The 22,025-nt window shown below is 34.1% G+C and overlaps 1 protein-coding gene and 1 long non-coding RNA gene across 2 annotated transcripts; one reads left to right on the top strand and one right to left on the bottom strand.

The window, feature by feature from the left end:
• Positions 1-234: 234 nt before the first annotated feature.
• glra2 (glycine receptor, alpha 2) lies at positions 235-17,466 on the top strand. The gene is made up of 9 exons (XM_048194838.1): positions 235-849; positions 1,837-1,970; positions 3,802-3,869; positions 7,374-7,597; positions 8,088-8,170; positions 8,248-8,385; positions 10,206-10,420; positions 14,456-14,605; positions 16,901-17,466. Exons 1-9 carry the CDS (start codon positions 782-784, stop codon positions 17,147-17,149), a joined length of 1,329 nt encoding a protein of 442 aa, XP_048050795.1. The 5' UTR covers positions 235-781; the 3' UTR covers positions 17,150-17,466.
• LOC125270852 lies at positions 8,242-21,712 on the bottom strand. The gene is made up of 4 exons (XR_007185480.1): positions 21,230-21,712; positions 20,686-20,898; positions 10,262-10,411; positions 8,242-8,374 (listed from the first exon to the last, which is right to left on the bottom strand). It is a non-coding gene; the product is annotated as an uncharacterized LOC125270852 (long non-coding RNA).
• Positions 21,713-22,025: the final 313 nt, after the last annotated feature.

The raw sequence follows: 22,025 nt of genomic DNA, 5'->3' as shown, positions 1-22,025 counted from the left end.
ATGCACTTTTCGCGCGTATATAATATGCATTTTCATATGCACTTTTCACGCGCATATAATACACACTTTTCGCGCACATATAATACGCACTTTCAATATGATACACACTTTTCAGGCGCATATAATACGCACTTTTCAATATGATACATACTTTTCACATACATATGATACGCACTTTTCGCGCACATATAATACGCACTTTTCGCGTGCATAATTTCAGCGTATAAATAGCACGCCAAATCCAAACATAAACTTGAGCTATATATTCGCAGTACTAGGAGATCGTTTTGAAACTCACCGAAATTCGTAGCCTAATAATTCCGGTGTCTCCCTAATCAAAATCCACCGCTTTGGAACTGTTGCGCATGCGCACAGAGAGGCGCGGAGCTGCCCAAGCGCTGAACCCGGCGCTCAAGCCATTTGAAGAGATGCTCCAGCACTGACTGACAGACACGCGCCACACTCTGAACAGACATCATTTCACCACAGCCAGGATTTCACCTGTCATCTCTAATTGTGTTTTCCTCCCCCGCTGTGTTTCATTCACGCGCAGAATGATTTTAGGAGCTTTGTGGGGCTTTTTCTGGACGCGCAACAGCAGATGCGCGGCGTCTCGGTGTCGTTTCTTTGACACGGAGGAACCATGAGAATCTGGGCTGAAGTGGTTCTTGGATCACCTGCGAAAACCTCCGGCTGTCTGCGCTTTAGTTCGGGAGAAGACGCGGCGGGTGTTTGGGGCGCGTTCATGAGCCCATGAGGGGAAACGAGCGAAGCCAGAGGAATGACTCGCCCTTCTGTGAAACTCCTCACAACTTTACTCGCGTGTCTGATAGAAATGCTCAACTTCAGGTATGTTCTTCAGCTCGACTGCTAAAGCAAACAGTCGTAATATAGAAGGACGTTTGTACTGAGATGTAAATGCGGCTCGTTCTCTTGTGCGCAGATCCTGATGTGGGTTGCCATGGCAATTAGAGAATGCGCGAAAAAAAATTAGAACGTCAAAGAAAACATCAAACAAGAAGCGGAAGTTTTTAGTTACAATCAGGATCCGCGCAGATGAATAAAGATTCCATTCTATTTTTGTAATGTTAAAGGAGGCAGGGGCTAGTTGTCACAAGGTCCTTATTTTCTCTAGGAGTGCTTCTGTTTGTTGGTTCCAAATATATATATATATAGTGTAAAGAATGTTTTAATAATCTAAAGAACCATTTTTTCCACTATCTTAAAAAGCATATGGTGGAAAATTAGATAATATCAAAAGTCTAATCAAACCGACGCAAAAGCACTGCTTTTGTTTATTGGTTTCAAACATCTACTTCAAAACAAATTTTAATTTCAATAATTTTTGTGAATTCTGTATCATATTTTTGTAATATATGTTGGTTAATAAGTAAAACCACAATGATATACATTATAATGAAGGTATTTCTCATAAATGTCAAGTTTGTCAATTATGTATAATTAATAATAGTGTGACAACATGCCCCACTGTGAGGGTCAGTGTGTGTTAATGACTTGGACAACAACGGTGGATATTTTTTGTATTTGTGTCTAAACAGAAACTGATTTTCAGAAATAAACCCATCCTGAAAAATATCCAGTGGAGTAAAAGTGTGACAACATGCCCCGCTGTATGACCTCATTTAATTCTACTGTGCAGCTTGTGTGCCTTGATATGACATTGAAAGAAAGATCAATATTTTCTTGAAGATGAATAAAATCTAATAAATAACCCCATAAATAACCATAAACTAAGAACACTGAGAAAAGGTTCGCAGTGTTTGCAGCAGAACAACAGTGAATGGTTTTTGACTCGCTCGCTGCTCCGTGTCTCAGGATAACGGCAGGACAAGAGTACGAGAGACTGTCCGGACGGGAATCTTCATCTGCGATGTCGCCCTCTGATTTCCTGGACAAACTGATGGGCCGAACGTCAGGATATGATGCGCGGATACGACCCAACTTCAAAGGCATGTTCAGTTCCTCACACACACTCTGATTCAGAATCTAGTTCTACTCGTATACATTTAGCATTCAAAGAGATATATACAATGATTTTTTTTATATTTCTGAAAGAGTCTCTTCTGCTCACCAAGGCTGCATTTATTTAAAATAAATACAGTAAAAATTGTGAAATATTATTAGAATGTAAATCAGCTGTTTTCTATGTGAATATATAGTAAAGTGTAATTTATTCCAGTGATTTTCAGCATCATTACTCCAGTCTTCAGTGTCACATGATCCTTCAGAAATCATTCTGATATGATGATTTGATGCTCAAGAAACATTTATGATTATTATCAATTCATATTTTTGTGAAAACCGTCATATATTTTATTTCTCAGTATTCTTTGATGAATAGAAAGTTCAAAAGAACAGCATTTATGTGAAATAGAAATCATTATAAATATCTTTACTGTCACAATTTAATGCATCTTCTGTCATTATTTACTCTCATGTCATTCCAAACCCATATGCTGTTATTTTTTTTCTGTGGAACACAAAAGGAGAATTTTTGAAGAATGTTCATGCAGCTCTTTTTCATGCAACAGTTTGTAGCTTCAAAGCACAAACTAGTCCTTTTGACTCATGCACTATATTCCACATCTAAAGTCATGATTTGAGGAACAGACCCAATTTAAGTAAGTTTTCATTGCTTTAAAAAATTAATTTTGAATCTAAACATGGAGCCAAATTAGATTTCAGTTCAGCAAAAGGAACGATGGACAGGTTTTCCTGCTTGAATGTTATTTTCTCCATTGTTGCAGCTCCTCTCTTCCCAGTCTGTCAGTAACGCTCTGTTTAGTTCCTGTCTCTATGAAGCCCCTCCTTCTGTGCTCTGATTGGTCGGCTGGAGCAGTGTGTTGTGATTGGTGTTTGGGAAATGTCCCGCCCCTTACCATAACCGCCAGTTTCAACACACTACTGACTAACTCAACCAGGCCCCGCCCCTTTATTCTGCGCATTAATTATTATTTAAATGAGGAATACTGTGAAGAAAACTCAAGATTGAGTTCAGAAACACTGATATAGAGAATAATAATAAGATTTTTCATGCTCAAATGGCAACATTACACACTAAAGAAAGATGAACATGTGAAAAAGCAGAACTCTTCCTTACATACATGCAATCTGGCTTTATTATTTTCTTGAGCGGCAGGTAAAGGACGCCTATTAAATACGTCTGTCACACGTCCACACCTCCTTCGCTCTACAGCAGGCGAGCGCCAGCTTTTCTTCAGCTGATCTATTCCAGTGTTGTTTGGCATGGAAGGGTGTTTGAGCCCAGGAGTGATTAAAATGCAATCTTGTTAGAAAACATCCATGAGGTTTATAATGCCTCAGAGGCGCATCTAATGGATTATTTTTAGAAACCTGCACCTAGAGTACTTTAATAAATTCTTTTCATGATTTCCAACAAGCATGACAAGCTACGAACTACTCGCAAATATTCACTGAGAGAGAAAAAAGTTTGGTGTAGAAACAATAATCACTCAAACATTGCATGAGCATCAAATCAGTTCTGAAGGATCATGTGACACTGAAGACTGGAGTAATGATGCTGAAAATTCAGCTTTGATCACAGGAATAAATTACACTTTACTATATATTCACATAGAAAACAGCTGATTTACATTGGAATAATATTTCACAATTTTTACTGTATTTTTGATCAATTAAATGAAGCCTTGGTGAGCAGAAGAGACTCATTTTGCATGTTTAAATATGTCAGCTATAGGCTTGAATGGTGAATTTTGGCTCAAGTTATTCCATCATGTGTTCCTCATGGGGTTTCTGCAGGTCCACCTGTGAACGTCACATGCAATATATTCATCAACAGCTTTGGCTCCGTGACAGAGACGACTATGGTAAGTGATCTGTCATTTACGCCTTTGCTTTGATTAAAAGATAATTTGACAAGAATTATTGCCTCTGCCTTGAAGTCACATGGCATTAGCTGTGTTTCCATCCAAACGTGTGAATTTAATTTGTGCAAAATTGGAATATGGCATAAAACATTTGCGAATAAAGCAGCGTTTCCATCTCGTGTGTTGAAGAGAACAAAATCGTCACTTCCTGATGCAAAATATCAGTAATAAAAATGAAAGTGGCTCATCATAAATTATTTTGTCAGACGAAACGCAATAAACGCTGTCACGTGATCTTGCGTTCGGATGCTGGTGTTTGGGAACACAATCGTGTGAGACACTTCTGGAGGAAATTAAATCAAATCATTCTGATGACAGACTTTGAATCAGATGTTTCAGAACCACCAAACCAACATTTGAGATGCTGCGATGTGATTGGTCCATTGGTTAGTGCAGTTATCCAATCAAAGTCACGCGAGTTTATTGTTGCACATCGGTTTTAGTAGAGTCTAAGCCCTCAAAAAGGGCAAAGGCCCTATTGTTTAGCAATTTGGGTTCTAGAAAAGCGCATTATAAATGAAAATGTATTATTATTATTATTATTATTATTATTCTTAGGTAAAAAATTTTTTTCAAACTTTTGGGCACTTTTGAGTCCCATAACATGCTCAAAAACTCTTCAAACTTTGCACACACATAGGAATTGTCGTCATAGGAATAGCGCCACCTACTGGCAGCAGGAAGTGTGTCACTTTCAAAATGCTTTGAAATCGGCCTCTTGTTTTTACCAGATTTGCTTCAGACTTCGTCAGAATAATGTCAAGACACCGCAGATGCACACCTGTGAAAGGATTCTTGATATCTTGAATACTGTTGTTATGGCAACGCATTAAACTTTAATATTCATTATGGGGGTTTCTGAGGCACTTAGCATGCCTCAAATTGCATGAAACACATCAGAGTTGCCAGCCAGAAGACATGGGCAAAGCTTTAGAAATGGGCGTGGAGGAGGGCCTCTATAGCGCCACCTTTTGTCTAAAGTTAGGGGTTAGTTTTACCTACAGTCACCAAACTTGGTACATATATTGTCTTCATCGAGCCGGACAACTTTCTAATTTACAGTCATTAGCTCGGACCAACAGGAAGTCAGATATTTTGAATGTGAATTTTTTTTTGAATAATCAGGCTCTGAGTTTTTAAGAACCACCAAACAAACATTTGAGATGCTGCGATGTGATTGGTCCGCTGGTTAGTGCAGTTATTTCCATCTTAGTTTTTGTGCATCTTGCCGTTTCCATCCAATGTTTTTTTATGTGATATCCCAAAATGTGATGGAAACATGGTTAAAGACTCCATTTACTACTACTTGTCCTTGTTGCAAAGAAAAACAGTGTTTGTTTTTATAATCATTATTATTAAGAATGTAGTTTCAATCAACTCCAATTGGATAAAATCCAATAAAATCCCACCTACATTTGGAAATAACAGTTAGTCATTTGCTCTGAAGACGAGAGTCTACTTTGTTCCACAACATTCCCTTGACGTTTCCCGTTCAATCAGTTTTGCTTTAATAAATCAAACGGCGACGACGAGCAAACGATCCTCTGGATTCGCCAGCAGGCCCTCGATTCAGATTGATTAGTCTAATGTTTGGAGATATTCAGACGCTTCAGGGGTAAACATTTCCCAAACCTGGAGTCAAGTCTCATTCTTCTTTTCCAGGGAATATTACTGCAGCCCAGAATCCGAACGCGTCTCGAGTGGATATTAAAAGCACAAATGAGAGAGAAGCTGCTTTGATCAAATGCTAATTCTGTTTACATGTTTTTGAGCAACTAATCATTAATGAACAGCAAAGAAATTAAAAATGAATTCGGACAAAATGACATCTTTGAAAAAGCGTTTTAGCATTTACGCTGTTGCTGTTTGTTCATAAACAACATCTGTAGAGTTACAACGCTCAAAGTTCAATGCAAGGACTACAACAAATGGCTGGTAGGGACTACAACGAGCTTTTTCCTGGGTTTGTGACATCACTAAACCTAAAATTTACATAAACCCCGCCCCCGAGAACACGCAACAAAGGGGGCGGGGCCATGTTGGGCTGCTTTAGAGAAGAGGAAGAGTTGTTGTAGTAGAGTGTTGTTGACATGCCGTCATTTTACGCCGGACTGTTTCACAAACGAGGGTCAATTCAACACAAAAGATGAACATGACGGCACATGCTAGTGGATGAGTTGAATCAACTCCACAGCAACTACATCAATTTATCCACTAACCATTCAGAAACGTCCAGTTTCATTCTAAAAGTTGTAACTTCTTCCTGAGTCTCTCCATCAGTGTCGACTCCGGTTTGAACAATGTAAGGCTGAAAACTTTCCTCATTTTGGCTGCGTGAGATTCTCCAGCTTTGTTGTTGTTGAGCTGTTAAAGCTCCGCCCCCTTCTGGAAAGGGGGCGGGAGCAGCAGCTCATTTGCATTTAAAGGGACACGGCGTGTTTTTGCTCACACCCAAAATAGGGGCAAATTTGACAAGCTATAAAATAAATGATCTGTGGGGGATTTTGAGCTGAAACTTCACAGACACTTTCTGGGGATCTTATATTACATCTTGTGAAAGGGGCATAAGCAGTAATTAGGAGATTATTGTGGAAAAAGTTAGTTAATAGTGAGAATTGGACCTTAAACTAACTTTTTACTTAGATATTTCATGTTTAATTTAATGTGTTGCCATTGTTTACTAGCAATTTCAAGAGTATCTAAATGATAAAAAAAAATGGAAGAACTACTAATTTAACGCACACACTCGTTTAACGTTTTGATGAGTACATTATTTATCTTGGTCATTATGTATGCATGCAGCTAATTAATTTGGTTTCTATAGGGTGAATCTTTTTTGTAATGTCACAATTTGCTTGTGGAACAAAAAGTCTTGCCAATTCATTAATTCAACACAGTTTTCAAAGAGCTTCATCTCATGAAAACCTTGAATGACACAGGATTTCTATAGTCGCTTCACAAGCTTTTAACAAAAACACATAGAAATGTTACTGAATGGCTTTGCGATGCACTTTAAAGTCACTCTCTTGGGTGTTTTCTGTATCAAAAAGTCAACATGACATTAAAAACGAGACTTTCATTCTACACTGTAAAAAATCAAAAGTTGAGAAAACTCTTTAAAGTTTAAGGCAACAAACTTCTTTCTCAACTTGTTGTATTCAGTTTATACAACAAAAAGTTGAGAAAACTCAAAAATCTCCTACAAAAACAAGTTGAGAAAACTCAAAAATCTGCTGAAGTTTGTTGCCTTAAACTTTTAAGTTTTCTCAACTTTTGATTTTTTAAGGCTGAATATCATTTCATTTCTCTACTATAAGCACCTTCATTCTGCTTCACACACTCTTAGAAATAAAGGGTTTTCGCAGTAAAGAACCATCGCTGCCAATAAAGCAGCTTTATTTTCAAGAGTGTGTGAAGTTCAGAGCAAACGTTCATGTCTGTCAGGACTACCGGGTCAACATCTTCCTGAGGCAGAAGTGGAACGACCCTCGACTGGCGTACAGCGAGTATCCGGACTCCTCGCTGGATCTGGACCCGTCCATGCTGGACTCCATCTGGAAACCCGACCTGTTCTTCGCCAACGAAAAAGGCGCCAACTTCCACGACGTCACCACGGACAACAAGCTCCTGAGGATCTTTAAGGACGGAACCGTTCTGTACAGCATCAGGTACGAGGATCTGGCATTTGATTAAACAAGGTGGATGTTTTAGTGTAACACAAACCAAATAACATCAGAATTCATCAAATATAGTGATAAATCTGCTTATACTACATACTGCTAGTGATGCGACATTCGAGCGAACAGGAGATGTTTGTAGCTCTTATTGTAAATCCACACGTGTTTCGACAAACAAAGTCTCTGTTGTGAAAATAAGCTGATATGACGCTGTCCTAGTTTTCATAAATGATGTTCTATTTATATAAATCTGCACACATCAGCTCCTCGCGGCTCAATACGAGCGTCAGTGTCATACGCTCTGAATTCATGCATAAGTCATAGTGTCGCTTCAGCTGCGCGCGTCAGGTGATGCATTTGTCTACCTTGAGTCACCGAAATGAAAGTTTAGAACTGTTTTATTACGGTGAAGCTGCTTTGAAACGATCCTGTATAAAGCGCTATAGAAATAAACATGCCTTGACTGTCGCATTGTTCGTAGGTTGACATTAATATTGTCCTGTCCGATGGATCTGAAGAACTTCCCGATGGATGTGCAGACCTGCACGATGCAGCTGGAGAGCTGTAAGTACTTCAGGAGTGTCACGGATCTGGTGTTGTTGTTCATGTTCTGACGCTGCGTTTCTGCTGCTGTTCTACAGTCGGCTACACCATGAACGACCTGATATTCGAGTGGCTTGATAAAGGTCCCGTTCAGGTGGCTGATGGTCTGACGTTACCACAGTTCATCATCAGAGACGAGAAGGACCTGGGCTACTGCACCAAACACTATAACACAGGTCAGAAGATGTTTATATACACTCATGACTGATGAAACTGGACCAGAGTGTCTGTGTGTTTAAGTATATTTACATTGTTCTAGAGTTGCACGATTAATCGTTAAAAGATATCGATCTTATTCCTAAATTACAACGATTCGTCTCTGTCTATTAAAGCTTTGACAAGTACGATCACAGCGAACATTCAGATCTGCGTTCTGATCCAGAGAGAGCCGCTGTCATGTAGATATGAAACAATAATTCAGATTATCACATCAGTACTGGGATAAACGTTTATAGTTTGGATGTAAACACTGATGTCTACAGTAGTGATTAAAATAGATCACCTTTTGAAAGTATCTTGATGCTTTAAATAAAGTTGATGTATCAGTTACATTGTTACACCAGTAGGTGGCGACAAGTGACTGTTAAAACATGTATTTCCCATTGAATCATTCATTCAAGAGATTCGTTCAAAAATGCAGATTCATCCAGTAATGAAACAAGTGAAGTCTTTATGAGTGAGTCATTGAATCATTCATTCAAAAGATTTGTTCAAAAATGCTGATTCATCCAATAATGAAACAAGTCTTTGAGTGAGTCACTGAGTCAGTAATTCAAGAGATTAGTTCAAAAACGCAGATTCATCCAGTAATAAAACAATTGAAGTGTTTATGAGTGAGTCATTGAATCATTCATTCAAAAGATTTGTTCAAAAATGCTGATTCATCCAATAATGAATCAAGTGAAGTCTTTATAAGTGAGTCATTGAATCATTCATTCAAAAGATTTATTCAAACATGCTGATTCATCCAATAACGAAACAAGTGAAGTCTTTATGAGTGAGTCATTGAATCATTCATTCAAAATATTTGTTCAAAAATGCTGATTCATCCAATAATGAAGCAAGTTAAGTCTTTGAGTGAGTCATTGAATAATTCATTCATGAGATTCATTCAAAAACGCAGATTCATCCAGTAATGAATCAAGTGAAGTCTTTATAAGTGAGTCATTGAATCATTCATACAAAAGATTTGTTCAAAAATGCTGATTCATCCAATAATGAAACAAGAAGTCTTTATGAGTGAGTCATTGAATCATTCTTTCAAGAGATTTGTTCAAAAACACTGATTCATCCAGTAATGAAACAAGTGAAGTCTTTATGAGTGAGTCATTGAATCATTCATTCAAAAGATTTGTTCAAAAATGCTGATTCATCCAGTAATGAATCAAGTGAAGTCTTTATAAGTGAGTCATTGAATCATTCATTCAAAAGATTTGTTCAAACATGCTGATTCATCCAATAATGAAACAAGAAGTCTTTATGAGTGAGTCATTGAATCATTCATTCAAAAGATTTGTTCAAAAATGCAGATTCATCCAGTAATGAATCAAGTGAAGTCTTTATAAGTGAGTCATTGAATCATTCATACAAAAGATTTGTTCAAAAATGCTGATTCATCCAATAATGAAACAAGAAGTCTTTATGAGTGAGTCATTGAATCATTCATTCAAAAGATTTGTTCAAAAATGCAGATTCATCCAGTAATGAAACAAGTGAAGACTTTTACTTGATAAAAAGTCTAAACTATCAATCAGACGACCAGAGATTGTGTGCAAACAAACTTTTGATCATGTTGATCATTTAGAGGCCTGTTTATGTAAGTGCACATGGTTTTAAACTCAAAAGAATCTTTATCGTTTTTAATCAAAATACAAAAACATGCTTCAGCAGTGAAATGACTTTCATTCTCACCTGACCCCATCAATCACTTCTCATCTCCATTCAACACATTTCACGATGAATCAATCCTGCGTCTCTGTGTTTGTCTCATGTTTAGGGAAGTTCACGTGCATCGAGGTGAAGTTCCACCTGGAGAGGCAGATGGGATATTACCTGATCCAGATGTACATCCCCAGCCTCCTCATCGTCATCCTCTCCTGGGTCTCCTTCTGGATCAACATGGACGCCGCTCCGGCTCGGGTCGCGCTCGGCATCACCACAGTCCTCACCATGACGACCCAGAGCTCGGGGTCACGAGCGTCGCTGCCAAAGGTCAGACCGGTTACTCACTTCACAACACTTTACAACACTTTACAGTAAGGTTTCATTAGTTAACATTACTTTACCCTTATAGGGTCTCTGGGGTCTTTTTAGACCCCAAACGACGTTTGCTAAAATAAAAAAAAAAAGTTCTCTTTGTCCAAATTACATGAAACTTTTTACAGTTGTTAACACTAGATCTACAAATAAAAAAAAAAAAAAAAAAATTGAGCGATATCTTGTTTTTATGTTAGTGTAGAAAAAAAAGTCACACTCAGGGTCTTCAGGGTCTCCAGACAGGCAACAAAATGTAATTTTGTAACAAATAATATAAACAGAGTAAAATAATAAACAGAGTAAAATTGCATTTGTTTAAAAAAAAAAACAATTATTTTGTTACAAAATTACATTTTGTTGCCTGTGGTCTCTGGAGACCCAAAGACCCTGAGTGTGCTTCCCAAAGGAAGACCACACAAGGGTTAAAATCGGCATGAAATGGAAGTTGCGTTCATCTTTTCTTCCCTATTGTGAAGTATATCAAGTGAAAACAAGAACAAATGTAGGGCGGGGCTTGATTTTGTCCTGATTGGATGGTTGTGGTTTGCTATTGGTGGATATATATACAGTTGCTGGTCATATAATTAGAATATCATCAAAAAGTTGATTTATTTCACTAATTCCATTCAAAAACTGAAACTTGTATATTATATTCATTCATTACACACAGACTGATATATTTCAAATGTTTATTTCTTTTAATTTTGATGATTATAACTGACAACTAAGGAAAATCCCAAATTCAGTATCACAGAAAATTAGAATATTACTTAAGACCAACACAAAGAAAGGATTTTTAGAAATCTTGGCCAACTGAAAAGTATGAACATGAAAAGTATGAGCATGTACAGCACTCAATACTTAGTTGGGGCTCCTTTTGCCTGAATTACTGCAGCAATGCGGCGTGGCATGGAGTCGATCAGTCTGTGGCACTGCTCAGGTGTTATGAGAGCCCAGGTTGCTCTGATAGTGGCCTTCAGCTCTTCTGCATTGTTGGGTCTGGCATATCGCATCTTCCTCTTCACAATACCCCATAGATTTTCTATGAGGTTAAGGTCAGGTGAGTTTACTGGCCAATTAAGAACAGGGATACCATGGTCCTTAAACCAGGTACTGGTAGCTTTGGCACTGTGTGCCGGTGCCAAGTCCTGTTGGAAAATGAAATCGGTATCTCCATAAAGTTGGTCAGCAGCAGGAAGCATGAAGTGCTCTAAAACTTCCTGGTATACGGCTGCGTTGACCTTGGACCTCAGAAAACACAGTGGACCAACACCAGCAGATGACATGGCACCCCAAACCATCACTGACTGTGGAAACTTTACACTGGACCTCAAGCAACGTGGATTGTGTGCCTCTCATCACTTCCTCCAGACTCTGGGACCCTGATTTCCAAAGGAAATGCAAAATTTACTTTCATCAGAGAACATAACTTTGGACCACTCAGCAGCAGTCCAGTCCTTTTTGTCTTTAGACGCTTCTGATGCTGTCTGTTGTTCAAGAGTGGCTTGACACAAGGAATGCGACAGCTGAAACCCATGTCCTGCATACGTCTGTGCGTAGTGGTTCTTGAAGCACTGACTCCAGCTGCAGTCCACTCTTTGTGAATTTTTGAATGGGTTTTGTTTCACAATCGTCTCCAGGGTGTGGTTATCCCTATTGCTTGTACACTTTTTTCTACCACATCTTTTCCTTCCCTTCGCCTCTCTATTAATGTGCTTGGACACAGAGCTCTGTGAACAGCCAGCCTCTTTTGCAATGACCTTTTGTGTCTTGCCCTCCTTGTGCAAGGTGTCAATGGTCGTCTTTTGGACAACTGTCAAGTCAGCAGTCTTCCCCATGATTGTGTAGCCTACAGAACTAGACTGAGAGACCATTTAAAGGCCTTTGCAGGTGTTTTGAGCTAATTAGCTGATTAGAGTGTGGCACCAGGTGTCTTCAATATTGAACCTTTTCACAATATTCTAATTTTCTGAGATACTGAATTTGGGATTTTCCTTAGTTGTCAGTTATAATCATCAAAATTATAAGAAATAAACATTTGAAATATATCAGTCTGTGTGTAATGAATGAATATAATATACAAGTTTCACTTTTGAATGGAATTAGTGAAATAAATCAACTTTTTGATGATATTCTGATCATGTAAATACTGGATCATTATAATGACTTTCACACAGATAATCATTCATGTAAATGAGAAATCCAGTCCCTGACACTGCATCATCAAGAGTCACATGACGCAAGCAACTATTAATATTGCATGGAAAGAGTCCTGATTCAAAACAACAAAAGCTGGGAACACAATTATCAGGGAGATTTGCTTTTCTGTTCCGTAACACAATGCAAATTACCTTCCGACTGAAGAGAGTTTTGGTTCTGATCCTTATAAAACGCTACAAAAACATCCTCTAAATGTGAGTTTAAGCCTCAGTTGGATGTTAACTCATCACCCTCAAATTATGCACGTGTCATTATGTTAATCTGATACTGGCATCATTATTTGGAAATGAAAGCGCTCATTACTAGACAGCCGATAATCCGATTATCCCTGCTCCTGTTTTATTGCAGGAGCTTCCAATAAAATCTTTTCTCTCGTGATGAAGCTGTTGTTTTCCCCAGACATACAGCAGGGTCATGTGACTCAATATGTAAATCAGTGAGTCATTTAGTCTGTCGCTCTATTTTAACCTGATCGCAGCTGCTATAGATATAATAAACATAATCAGCAGTTAATCATACAAACATTAAGAGCATCTGATGTGTGAGTGAGAATAAGTGATAATTCATGCATTTTCAGGTTAGTTTATTTAAAGTTTGATTATATTGCTGCTTATCATGGTAGTTAGTGCTGGTAAAATATTGATTAGTGAAATAAAAAGAGTAATATGCTATTGCGAATTCAGTGATTAATTTCTGTGAATCGATTCGAAACTGATTCATTGATTTATTTGTTTAAAATGACCACTGGAAAACTTTGTCACTATTTTAATATATTAAAATGTTGTTAAACAAAAGTAATTTTACACACTCTATATAATTGAATTATTTTATAAATAATGATAAGAAATACATAAATACATATTTTTTAAGATTAAATAAAAATTAAATAAAAATATATTTTATTTTTATATTTTATGTTATTAATTAATTCATATTATATATATAATTTTATTCATAAAAATGTATAAATAATAATACATATTTTTAAGTAAAAATGACATTTTATACACATATTTCAAAAATAACATATATACACATACATATATATATAAAATGTAATTATTTTATAAATATATTATAAAATAATATATATACTTTTTTTAAATGTATGCATATATATATTATATATAAAGATGCATAAATACATATTTTTTTTAAATTAAATAATAACTAAATAAAAATGACATTTTATATTTTTAAGTTATTCGTATTATATATCAATTTATAAAAATGCATAAATAATAATAAAAAATTTTCATTTAAATAAAAAATAAAGTAAAAATGAGATTTTATATATTTTTATTTATTCATATTTATTATTATAGTTATTCATATTATATATAATTTTATTTATAAAAATGCATACATAAAAAATATTTTTTACATAAAAAATTACATTTTATTCACACATATTAAAAATATGAATTATATTATAAATAAATAATGATGTATATATAAATAACTCTAACCCATATATTATATTAGTTTTTATATTATATAATTTTCTATATAAAAATACATAATAATATTTTCTAAATAATATTAAAAAATAATATTAAAAAATAAAACACACGCATATATATATGTATATAAATGATTTGAAATGGATACATATATAATTTTATATATAAAATTGCATAAATAAAAAAAAAAATTACATATACACATATCATACATGATATACATATATCATATTATAAAAAGTATCATAAACTATTATTATAAATAATAAATGAGTATGTTTTCCCTGCTCTGATGTGTCTGTTCCAGGTTTCCTATGTGAAGGCGATAGACATTTGGATGGCGGTGTGTTTACTGTTCGTCTTCGCCGCTCTGCTGGAATACGCTGGAGTGAACTTCGTCTCCAGACAACAGAAGGAGTTTCTGCGGCTCAAACGAAGGCAAAGACGAAATCAAAAGGTACCGAAACACGAAGAACGCTCTGACGCTCTGTCAGGCGTGTGACGCGGCGCGTCTGTGACCGACGGCTAGAGGAGGTTCAGCAATCTTTAGTTTGAAGGCCAGAGGCCAAATCCTCCTCACTGAAGACACCATCACTCGCCCGCCGCTCAGAAACTAAATTAGCCTCGCCAGCTAAAATGGATAAGCTTTATCGTCCCAACGAGGAGGGCATTAACCCCAGAGTCAATTAGAAATCACTCGATCAAACGCTTAATAATCGCCTGTTTACTTCAACATCACCAACGCTGCGCTTTGAAAACGGAGAGTCTGTTTACTCATTAATTATTCACAAACGTGCAGGAATTACTCATATTTTGGGCTGAAATCAATCTCCAATGGGACAAAAATAACATTAAAGGAATAATTTATCCAATAATTAAAGTTTGTCATCATTCACTCATGTTTATTTCTCCTCAGGAACGCAAATGAAGAAGCTCTTTTCCATTCAGATAAAGTGGATGCTGATATTTATTGTCAAGCTCCAAAATGATCATAAATCATAATGTTAGTCTTCTGAAGTCATATGTGAGGAACAAACTGCTGTAGTTATTCAAACATCTGATGTGTGAGTGAAAATAAGTGATAATTCATGCATTTTCAGGTTTTGTTTATTTAAAGTTTGATTATATTGCTGCTTATTCACGGTCATTAGAGCTGGTGAAATATTGATTAGTGAATTAAAACGAGTAATACACTATTGTGAATTCATTATTAGAGTTGTCAAGATTCATTTCTGTGAATCAGTTCGAAACTCGATTCGAATCAATGATTTATTTGTGTTGATTGGACAATCTGTGTTACTATTTTAATATATTAAATTGTTGTCATTTGTTTAACAAATCATAATGTTGCTTTAATATACTAAATGTTCTAGTTAAAAAATACATAAATAATAATGTTTTTTAATTAAATAAAAAATAAAATTTAAATAAAAATTTCATTTTATAGACTTTTTTATAAAAAATAATTTATCAAATTAAAAATATTTTTTTATAATTTATAATTATACAATTACAAATTACAGCACATAATTTATAAAATAAAACATATATATTAATTTTTAGATTATAAATATATTATAAAATAACATTTATACAATAAAAATTACATGTTATAAATAATTGTATATATATACATACATATATACATATATATGTATATATATATATAAAATATTATATGTGTATTATTATAAAATAAGTATATATATGAATTTTTATAGTATAAATATATTATAAAGTATTTATAAAATAAAAATTACATATATTATAAATAATTATGTTATAATAACATAAGTAAATTATTAATTTATTAACATGACAGTCTTCTGAAGTCAATTTTATAAAATTATGAATTACAGCAAATCATTTATAAAATACAAATTCATACATATATATATAAAATAATATTTATACAATAAAAATTACATACATATATATATATATAATGTGTGTGTATTATAATAAAATAAGTAAATTAATATTTTTTTAACATGATAGTCTTTTGAAGTCAGTTTTATAAATTATGAATTATAGCACATTATTTATAAAATACTAATTCTAATATATATATATATATGATTTTGTATTTGATAAATATATTATAAAATAATGTTTATAAAATAAAAATAACATATATATAATTGCATATATTTGTGTATTTTAATTAAATTAATATTTATGCAATAAATTCTTTTTTTTAACATGACTTACTAGTCTTTTGTAGTCACATGATGTTTTCTGTGAGAAACTCAAAATCTTGCTCAAACTTGATGTAATGTATTTTTCTATGACATATTTGAATATATATGATTATAAAACAATAACATAAATGTGGTCTTTTCCTCACATAAAGCATCATATGTTATGACCAAGGCAAACAGAGGCCACTTAATAATGTAAAGTCTCAATTAAAAGCTGTAAAAATATATATTGCCCATTATCAGTTCATGCTAGTTCATGCCTTAACTGATGTTAACACACGAGACCTCCGGATCAGACTCATAATCTTGCACAGAAGCACAGACAGCAGCTCTTGTGGAAGAGTTTGATTATCGCTCCAGTGAATGATTTCAGCAGCTGAAGGCCGTGAAACACTCGACACCTGAGACAAAGCCTGACTGCATAAAGACGCTCATTAAAGCGCAGCGTTAACTGATTGAGAGCGATCCGCCCTCCGGCTGTTTCAGGCTCAGATGTTGTGAAGTTGTTTTGTGGTTTTACAGCTCAAGTGTTTTTATTTCTGAACACGCAGGAGGACGAATTACAAGACGGACGGTTTTCCGGCTACAACAGCGCCGCGGTCAAAAGCGCTGCGACCAACACCGTCCAGCAGCCGTCCATCCTCAAGGACACGGAAGTAAACCGGAAGAAGTTTGTGGACAGAGCGAAGCGGATCGACACTATATCCCGGGCGGCGTTCCCGCTGGTGTTCCTGATCTTTAACATCTTCTACTGGATCACATACAAGATCATCAGACACGAGAGCGCCAGGAAAGTGTAGTTCAGATGAAGCTACCGACAGAGACGCTGCGACAGTCTGTGGATATCTGACGGTGTTCCTGACCAGCAGTGCTGCTGTGTTTTTGTGAAAGGTTTCATACGACAGACGCTGTTTTATATGATTGTCTTTTGGATCTTGATCGTTTTTATGAATCGAGTCGTCACTCTTCTCCTCTTTCTAGACACATTTTACTGCACAAACACCACAATTAGACCATATTATAGATCTAAACCATCAATGTTCAGGTTATATTTCACCTACAAATCAAAATAAATATTATATGTTATTAAATACTATACTATAAAATGTTAGAAAAGTCGGTAAATATAATAAAATGTAATATAATTTCAATTAAAATTTAAAAAAAAAATGTTTAAATATTATATATTACACTATATTATATATTTAAAAATATATAAAATTTTAAAATACTTTTTATATATATATATATATATATATATATAAACAAATAAAAGTATTTTAAAATTTTATATATTAAATTTTATATATATATATATATATAAAATGTACTAATATTTTAACATTTAGTATATATTTTTAAAATATATAAGTGTAATATTTATATATGTTCATATTTTAAAACGTTATCTTATATAAAATTGTAAAATATTTATATATTTCACAATTTAATATAAGATTTTTTTTTAATACATATTACATTATATTTAAAAAATATTGCGTACAATTTTTAAATATTAATATATGCATTTAAAATATTACACTTTATGATATATATTTTACAAAATATATAAAATTTAGTATAATTTTTTTTAAATATATAAGTGTAATTATATATGTTAATATTTTAAAATGTTATATATAAAACATCTTATATAAAATTGTAAAATATTTATATATTTAACAATTTAATATAAGATTTTTTTAATATATATTACATTAACATTAAAAAATATTGCATACAATTTTTAAATATGAATATATGCATTTAAAATATTACACTTTATGATATATATTTTACAAAATATAAATATACAATATAGTGTAATACACACATATACACACACACTTTATCCATGACGTCAGAACTTGTTGAAAATCTTTTCTCTCAGCTGTCGTCTTAATTGCTTTGTATTTTGAAGAACACATAATAATGAAGATCACAGATGAAAAGCATCTTTGGCTTCGGATCTGTATCACGTTGTCTCTCATTAAGGTACGGTATGATGTAGATTTGTCCGTTTTCTCATTGCTGTGACATAATCAGTTGTTTACATAATCAAACCAATTAAATGCTGCATATGCTGAACATCTTCATATTTCACGTCTACTGAGCCAGTTATTGGAGATCAAAAATCGCTAGGTAATAAACATGATGCAATAAACTGCACACACGAAATCCGTGACGTTTTAATTGGACAGGCAAAAAAAAAATGAATCCACTTTTTAAGAGCCTCCAAAACCTCTCAGATATTTGTGGTTTATATGTTGCTTAAAAATGTATTGGATGAACATATTATATTCTCTCAGATGTGACAATGTTGCATCATCCTGAAACTCGAGCTGAGAAACTGAGCTTGCAACAGATGAGTGATGCAATAACTACTGTTAACCTAGTAGTTCACCGACGTTTAAAGTATTCCTGCTCTGATGAACCTTTTCAACTCTGTAACTTCATGAATCTGCTTGTGTTGTATTTATGTAAAAGCCTATATATTAGACTAGATACTTTATGAATCATAACTATTTACAGAATGAAAAGAAAAAGAACAATTATGAGCCAAAGTCAGTCATTGCTCATGATTTTCATTTTGATCCGTGCCATTTGATCAAACAAGTTGAACAAACAAAATGATGTCACTTCCTGCAGGATGACGTCATTAAGGCACTGGCTTTTGTTTTGTATTTGGATGGGAAGTGATATGACAAAAAAAAAAAGAATACATTTTCAATTGATTAAAATATTTTGGAAATATGATACAAGTAGTAAAATATTGAGTTTTTTTATACAGGTTTTTAATGCATAATCTACTAAAGCTTATAATCATGATTTACAGTCATACCTATATATGCAACATAAACTATTGACTGTCTTTTCCAGCACTTTAGACACAGTTGCTCCTTTGCGTTTAACGCAGATTAAGGAAAATAGTCAGATGCCACGGTATAACGAGCACACTTGCTCCTTTAAAGGAGCAGACCGAAAAACGGAGCGCAGCTGGAAGAAAACAAAACTAGAGGTATTTCGCATTTAGTGGAAGGATAGTGTCACTGCATACAGAAAGGCCTTAAAGGCACAATATGTAAGATGTTTGGATTAAAATATTCAAAAACCACTAGAACAGTGTTATATATTTTTTTGACTTGTGTACTTACACTACCGGTCAAAAGTTTGGAAACATTACTATTTTTAATGTTTTTAAACAAAGTCTCTTATGCTCATTAAAGCTGCATTTATTTCATAATAAACACAGAAAAATCAATAATATTGTGAAATATTATTACAATTTAAAATTATGGTTTTCTATTTTAATATACTTTAAAATATAATTTATTGCTATGATGCAAAGCTGAATTTTCAGCATCATTACTCCAGTCTTCAGTGTCACATGATCCTTCAGAAATCATTCTAATATGATGATTTGATACTCAGTATTATCAAAGTCGGAAACAGTTGTGCTGCTTAATATTTTTTTGGAAACTGTGATACTTTTTTCAGGATTCATTGATGAATAGTCTAAGAGAACAGTATTTATTCAAAATAGAAATATTTTCTAACAATATAAATCTTTACTATCACTTTTTATCAATTTAACACATCAGTGCTGGAAAAAAGTATTCATTTCTTTCAAAAAAAAGAAAGAAAAAAAAATACTGACCAAACTTTTGAACGGTGGTGTATATTGTTACAAAAAGATTTCTATTTTAAATAAATGCTGATATTTTTAAACTTTTTATTCATCAAAGAATTCTGAAAAAGCATCACAGGTTATAAAATAATATTAAGCAGCACAACTGTTTCCAACATTGATAATAAATCATCATATTACAATGATTTTAATGTACAGTCTTTATATAGTAAAACTAAAACTAGAGGTATTTCGCATTTAGTGGAAGGATAGTGTCACTGCATACAGAAAGGCCTTAAAAGCACAATATGTAAGATTTTTTAATTAAAATATCCAAAAACCACTAGAACAGTGTTATATATTTTATTGACTTGTGTACTTACATTATCCCAGATGTTTCCAAGAATGTTTAAATCCAGAGAAATAAGCAATTTTAACCAGGATACGGACAGTATCCATGCATCGCCTATCAGTGAAATCATACCTGCATTACCCTTGATTTCCAGTTTTATTTTGTAGATTATATATATATATATATATATATATATATATATACACACACATTTACTTGTTTTTACTGTATACTCTTTAAATATTCAAACTAAAGCTTATTTCAACCTTTACTTACAGTGAAAATGTTTCCATTAATAAATGCAAAAAAGAAATTCTTAAAATAATAAAAACACATTACAAGACCATCACTCTCACCTTTCTGACTGATCTCAGACATGATCTCCAGGCTGACGACCGAGACGGACGGTGTTGCGGTGCTGATGCTGGTTTCCATGGTAACGCTGGCAGCAGCGAGGACACTTGAAGTGGATGATTGTTAGAAATATTGTCAGCGGTGCTTCTATTTGCTCTGGTCTGTCTGAAAACAGGGTTTATCTTGTCGGTGTCAGAGGAGCTGAAAAAAAGAGTCTGGCAGACGAAATGAAGAGCACAGATTAAATGAAATGCATGTGGACTGTTATTAAACATCACATCATGGGGTTGATTATTTGACAGAAATAGCAACATTAAACAAACGCAGAAAATAATGAAATATCAAACTGACAGTAACTAACAGTAAAGTGTTTATTGCTCAGAATTTATGCAATCAAAACTACGGATCTGGAAAACAAAATATGTCTCAACATTTGTAACCTACTGACAGTTTCTGCCTCTTCAAGAGAACATCTCTGTCCTGAATGAAATCTCAGTATTGTGTGTGTGTGATGAGAGGTAATTGATCCTCAGTATGTATTCTCACCATATTTCAATTTGAGGATTCATTCTCACAAGACACCTCAGCAGCATTTGATCTGCCAGTTCGAAGCTGCCGTTCCTCTTGGGAAACGTGTTTTCAGGCTGTTCTTCTCTCATTGATCAACATCCCACAGAGATTCAGACCTGCACAGAGAAACAGCAGCACAGAACAGAGAAAAACAACAAATCCTGAGATGTGAAAGGAGGAATTCATCAGATCCAGTGACACGAGAATACTTACAGATTTTCCTTCAAAAAAGATGTCACTTCCTCGAGGATGATGCTTTTAAAGAAACGGCTTTTGTTATATTTCGAATTTGAACGTAAAGTGATAATCCAATATCAACTGGTTAAAAAAAAAAAGGGAAACGTCACACAAAGAGTAAAATATTGATCCTCTCATTTTTAATTCATGTCTAATGTTTTCAATGAAGATGTAGTGAATAGCTAGTAAATTTGTAACACATTGAATTAAACTTGGAATTTTGAAGTAGAAACACAGAATATATATATATATACCCGATTCCAAAAAAGTTGGGACACTGTACAAATTGTGAATAAAAAAGGAATGCAATAATTTACAAATCTCATAAACTTATATTTTATTCACAATAGAGTATAGATAACATATCAAATGTTGAAAGTGAGACATTTTGAAATGTCATGCCAAATATTGGCTCATTTTGAATTTCATGAGAGCTACACATTCCAAAAAAGTTGGGACAGGTAGCAATAAGAGGCCGGAAAAGTGAAATGTACATATAAGGAACAGCTGGAGGACCAATTTGCAACTTATTAGT

This window comes from Megalobrama amblycephala, linkage group LG6 (genome assembly GCF_018812025.1).
Source record: "Megalobrama amblycephala isolate DHTTF-2021 linkage group LG6, ASM1881202v1, whole genome shotgun sequence".
Lineage (NCBI taxonomy): Eukaryota > Metazoa > Chordata > Actinopteri > Cypriniformes > Xenocyprididae > Megalobrama > Megalobrama amblycephala.
Note: the sequence above shows the minus strand (reverse complement) of the source record. Positions and strands in the feature narration are given on the sequence as shown.

Excerpts from the sequence above, each read along its gene's own strand:
- glra2 (XM_048194838.1), top strand. The coding sequence starts at position 782 with ATGACTCGCCCTTCTGTGAAACTCCTCACAACTTTACTCGCGTGTCTG. Across the intron at positions 10,421-14,455 it reads CACGAGCGTCGCTGCCAAAG|GTTTCCTATGTGAAGGCGAT; the intron begins GTCAGACCGGTT and ends TGTCTGTTCCAG. Across the intron at positions 14,606-16,900 it reads GGCAAAGACGAAATCAAAAG|GAGGACGAATTACAAGACGG; the intron begins GTACCGAAACAC and ends CTGAACACGCAG.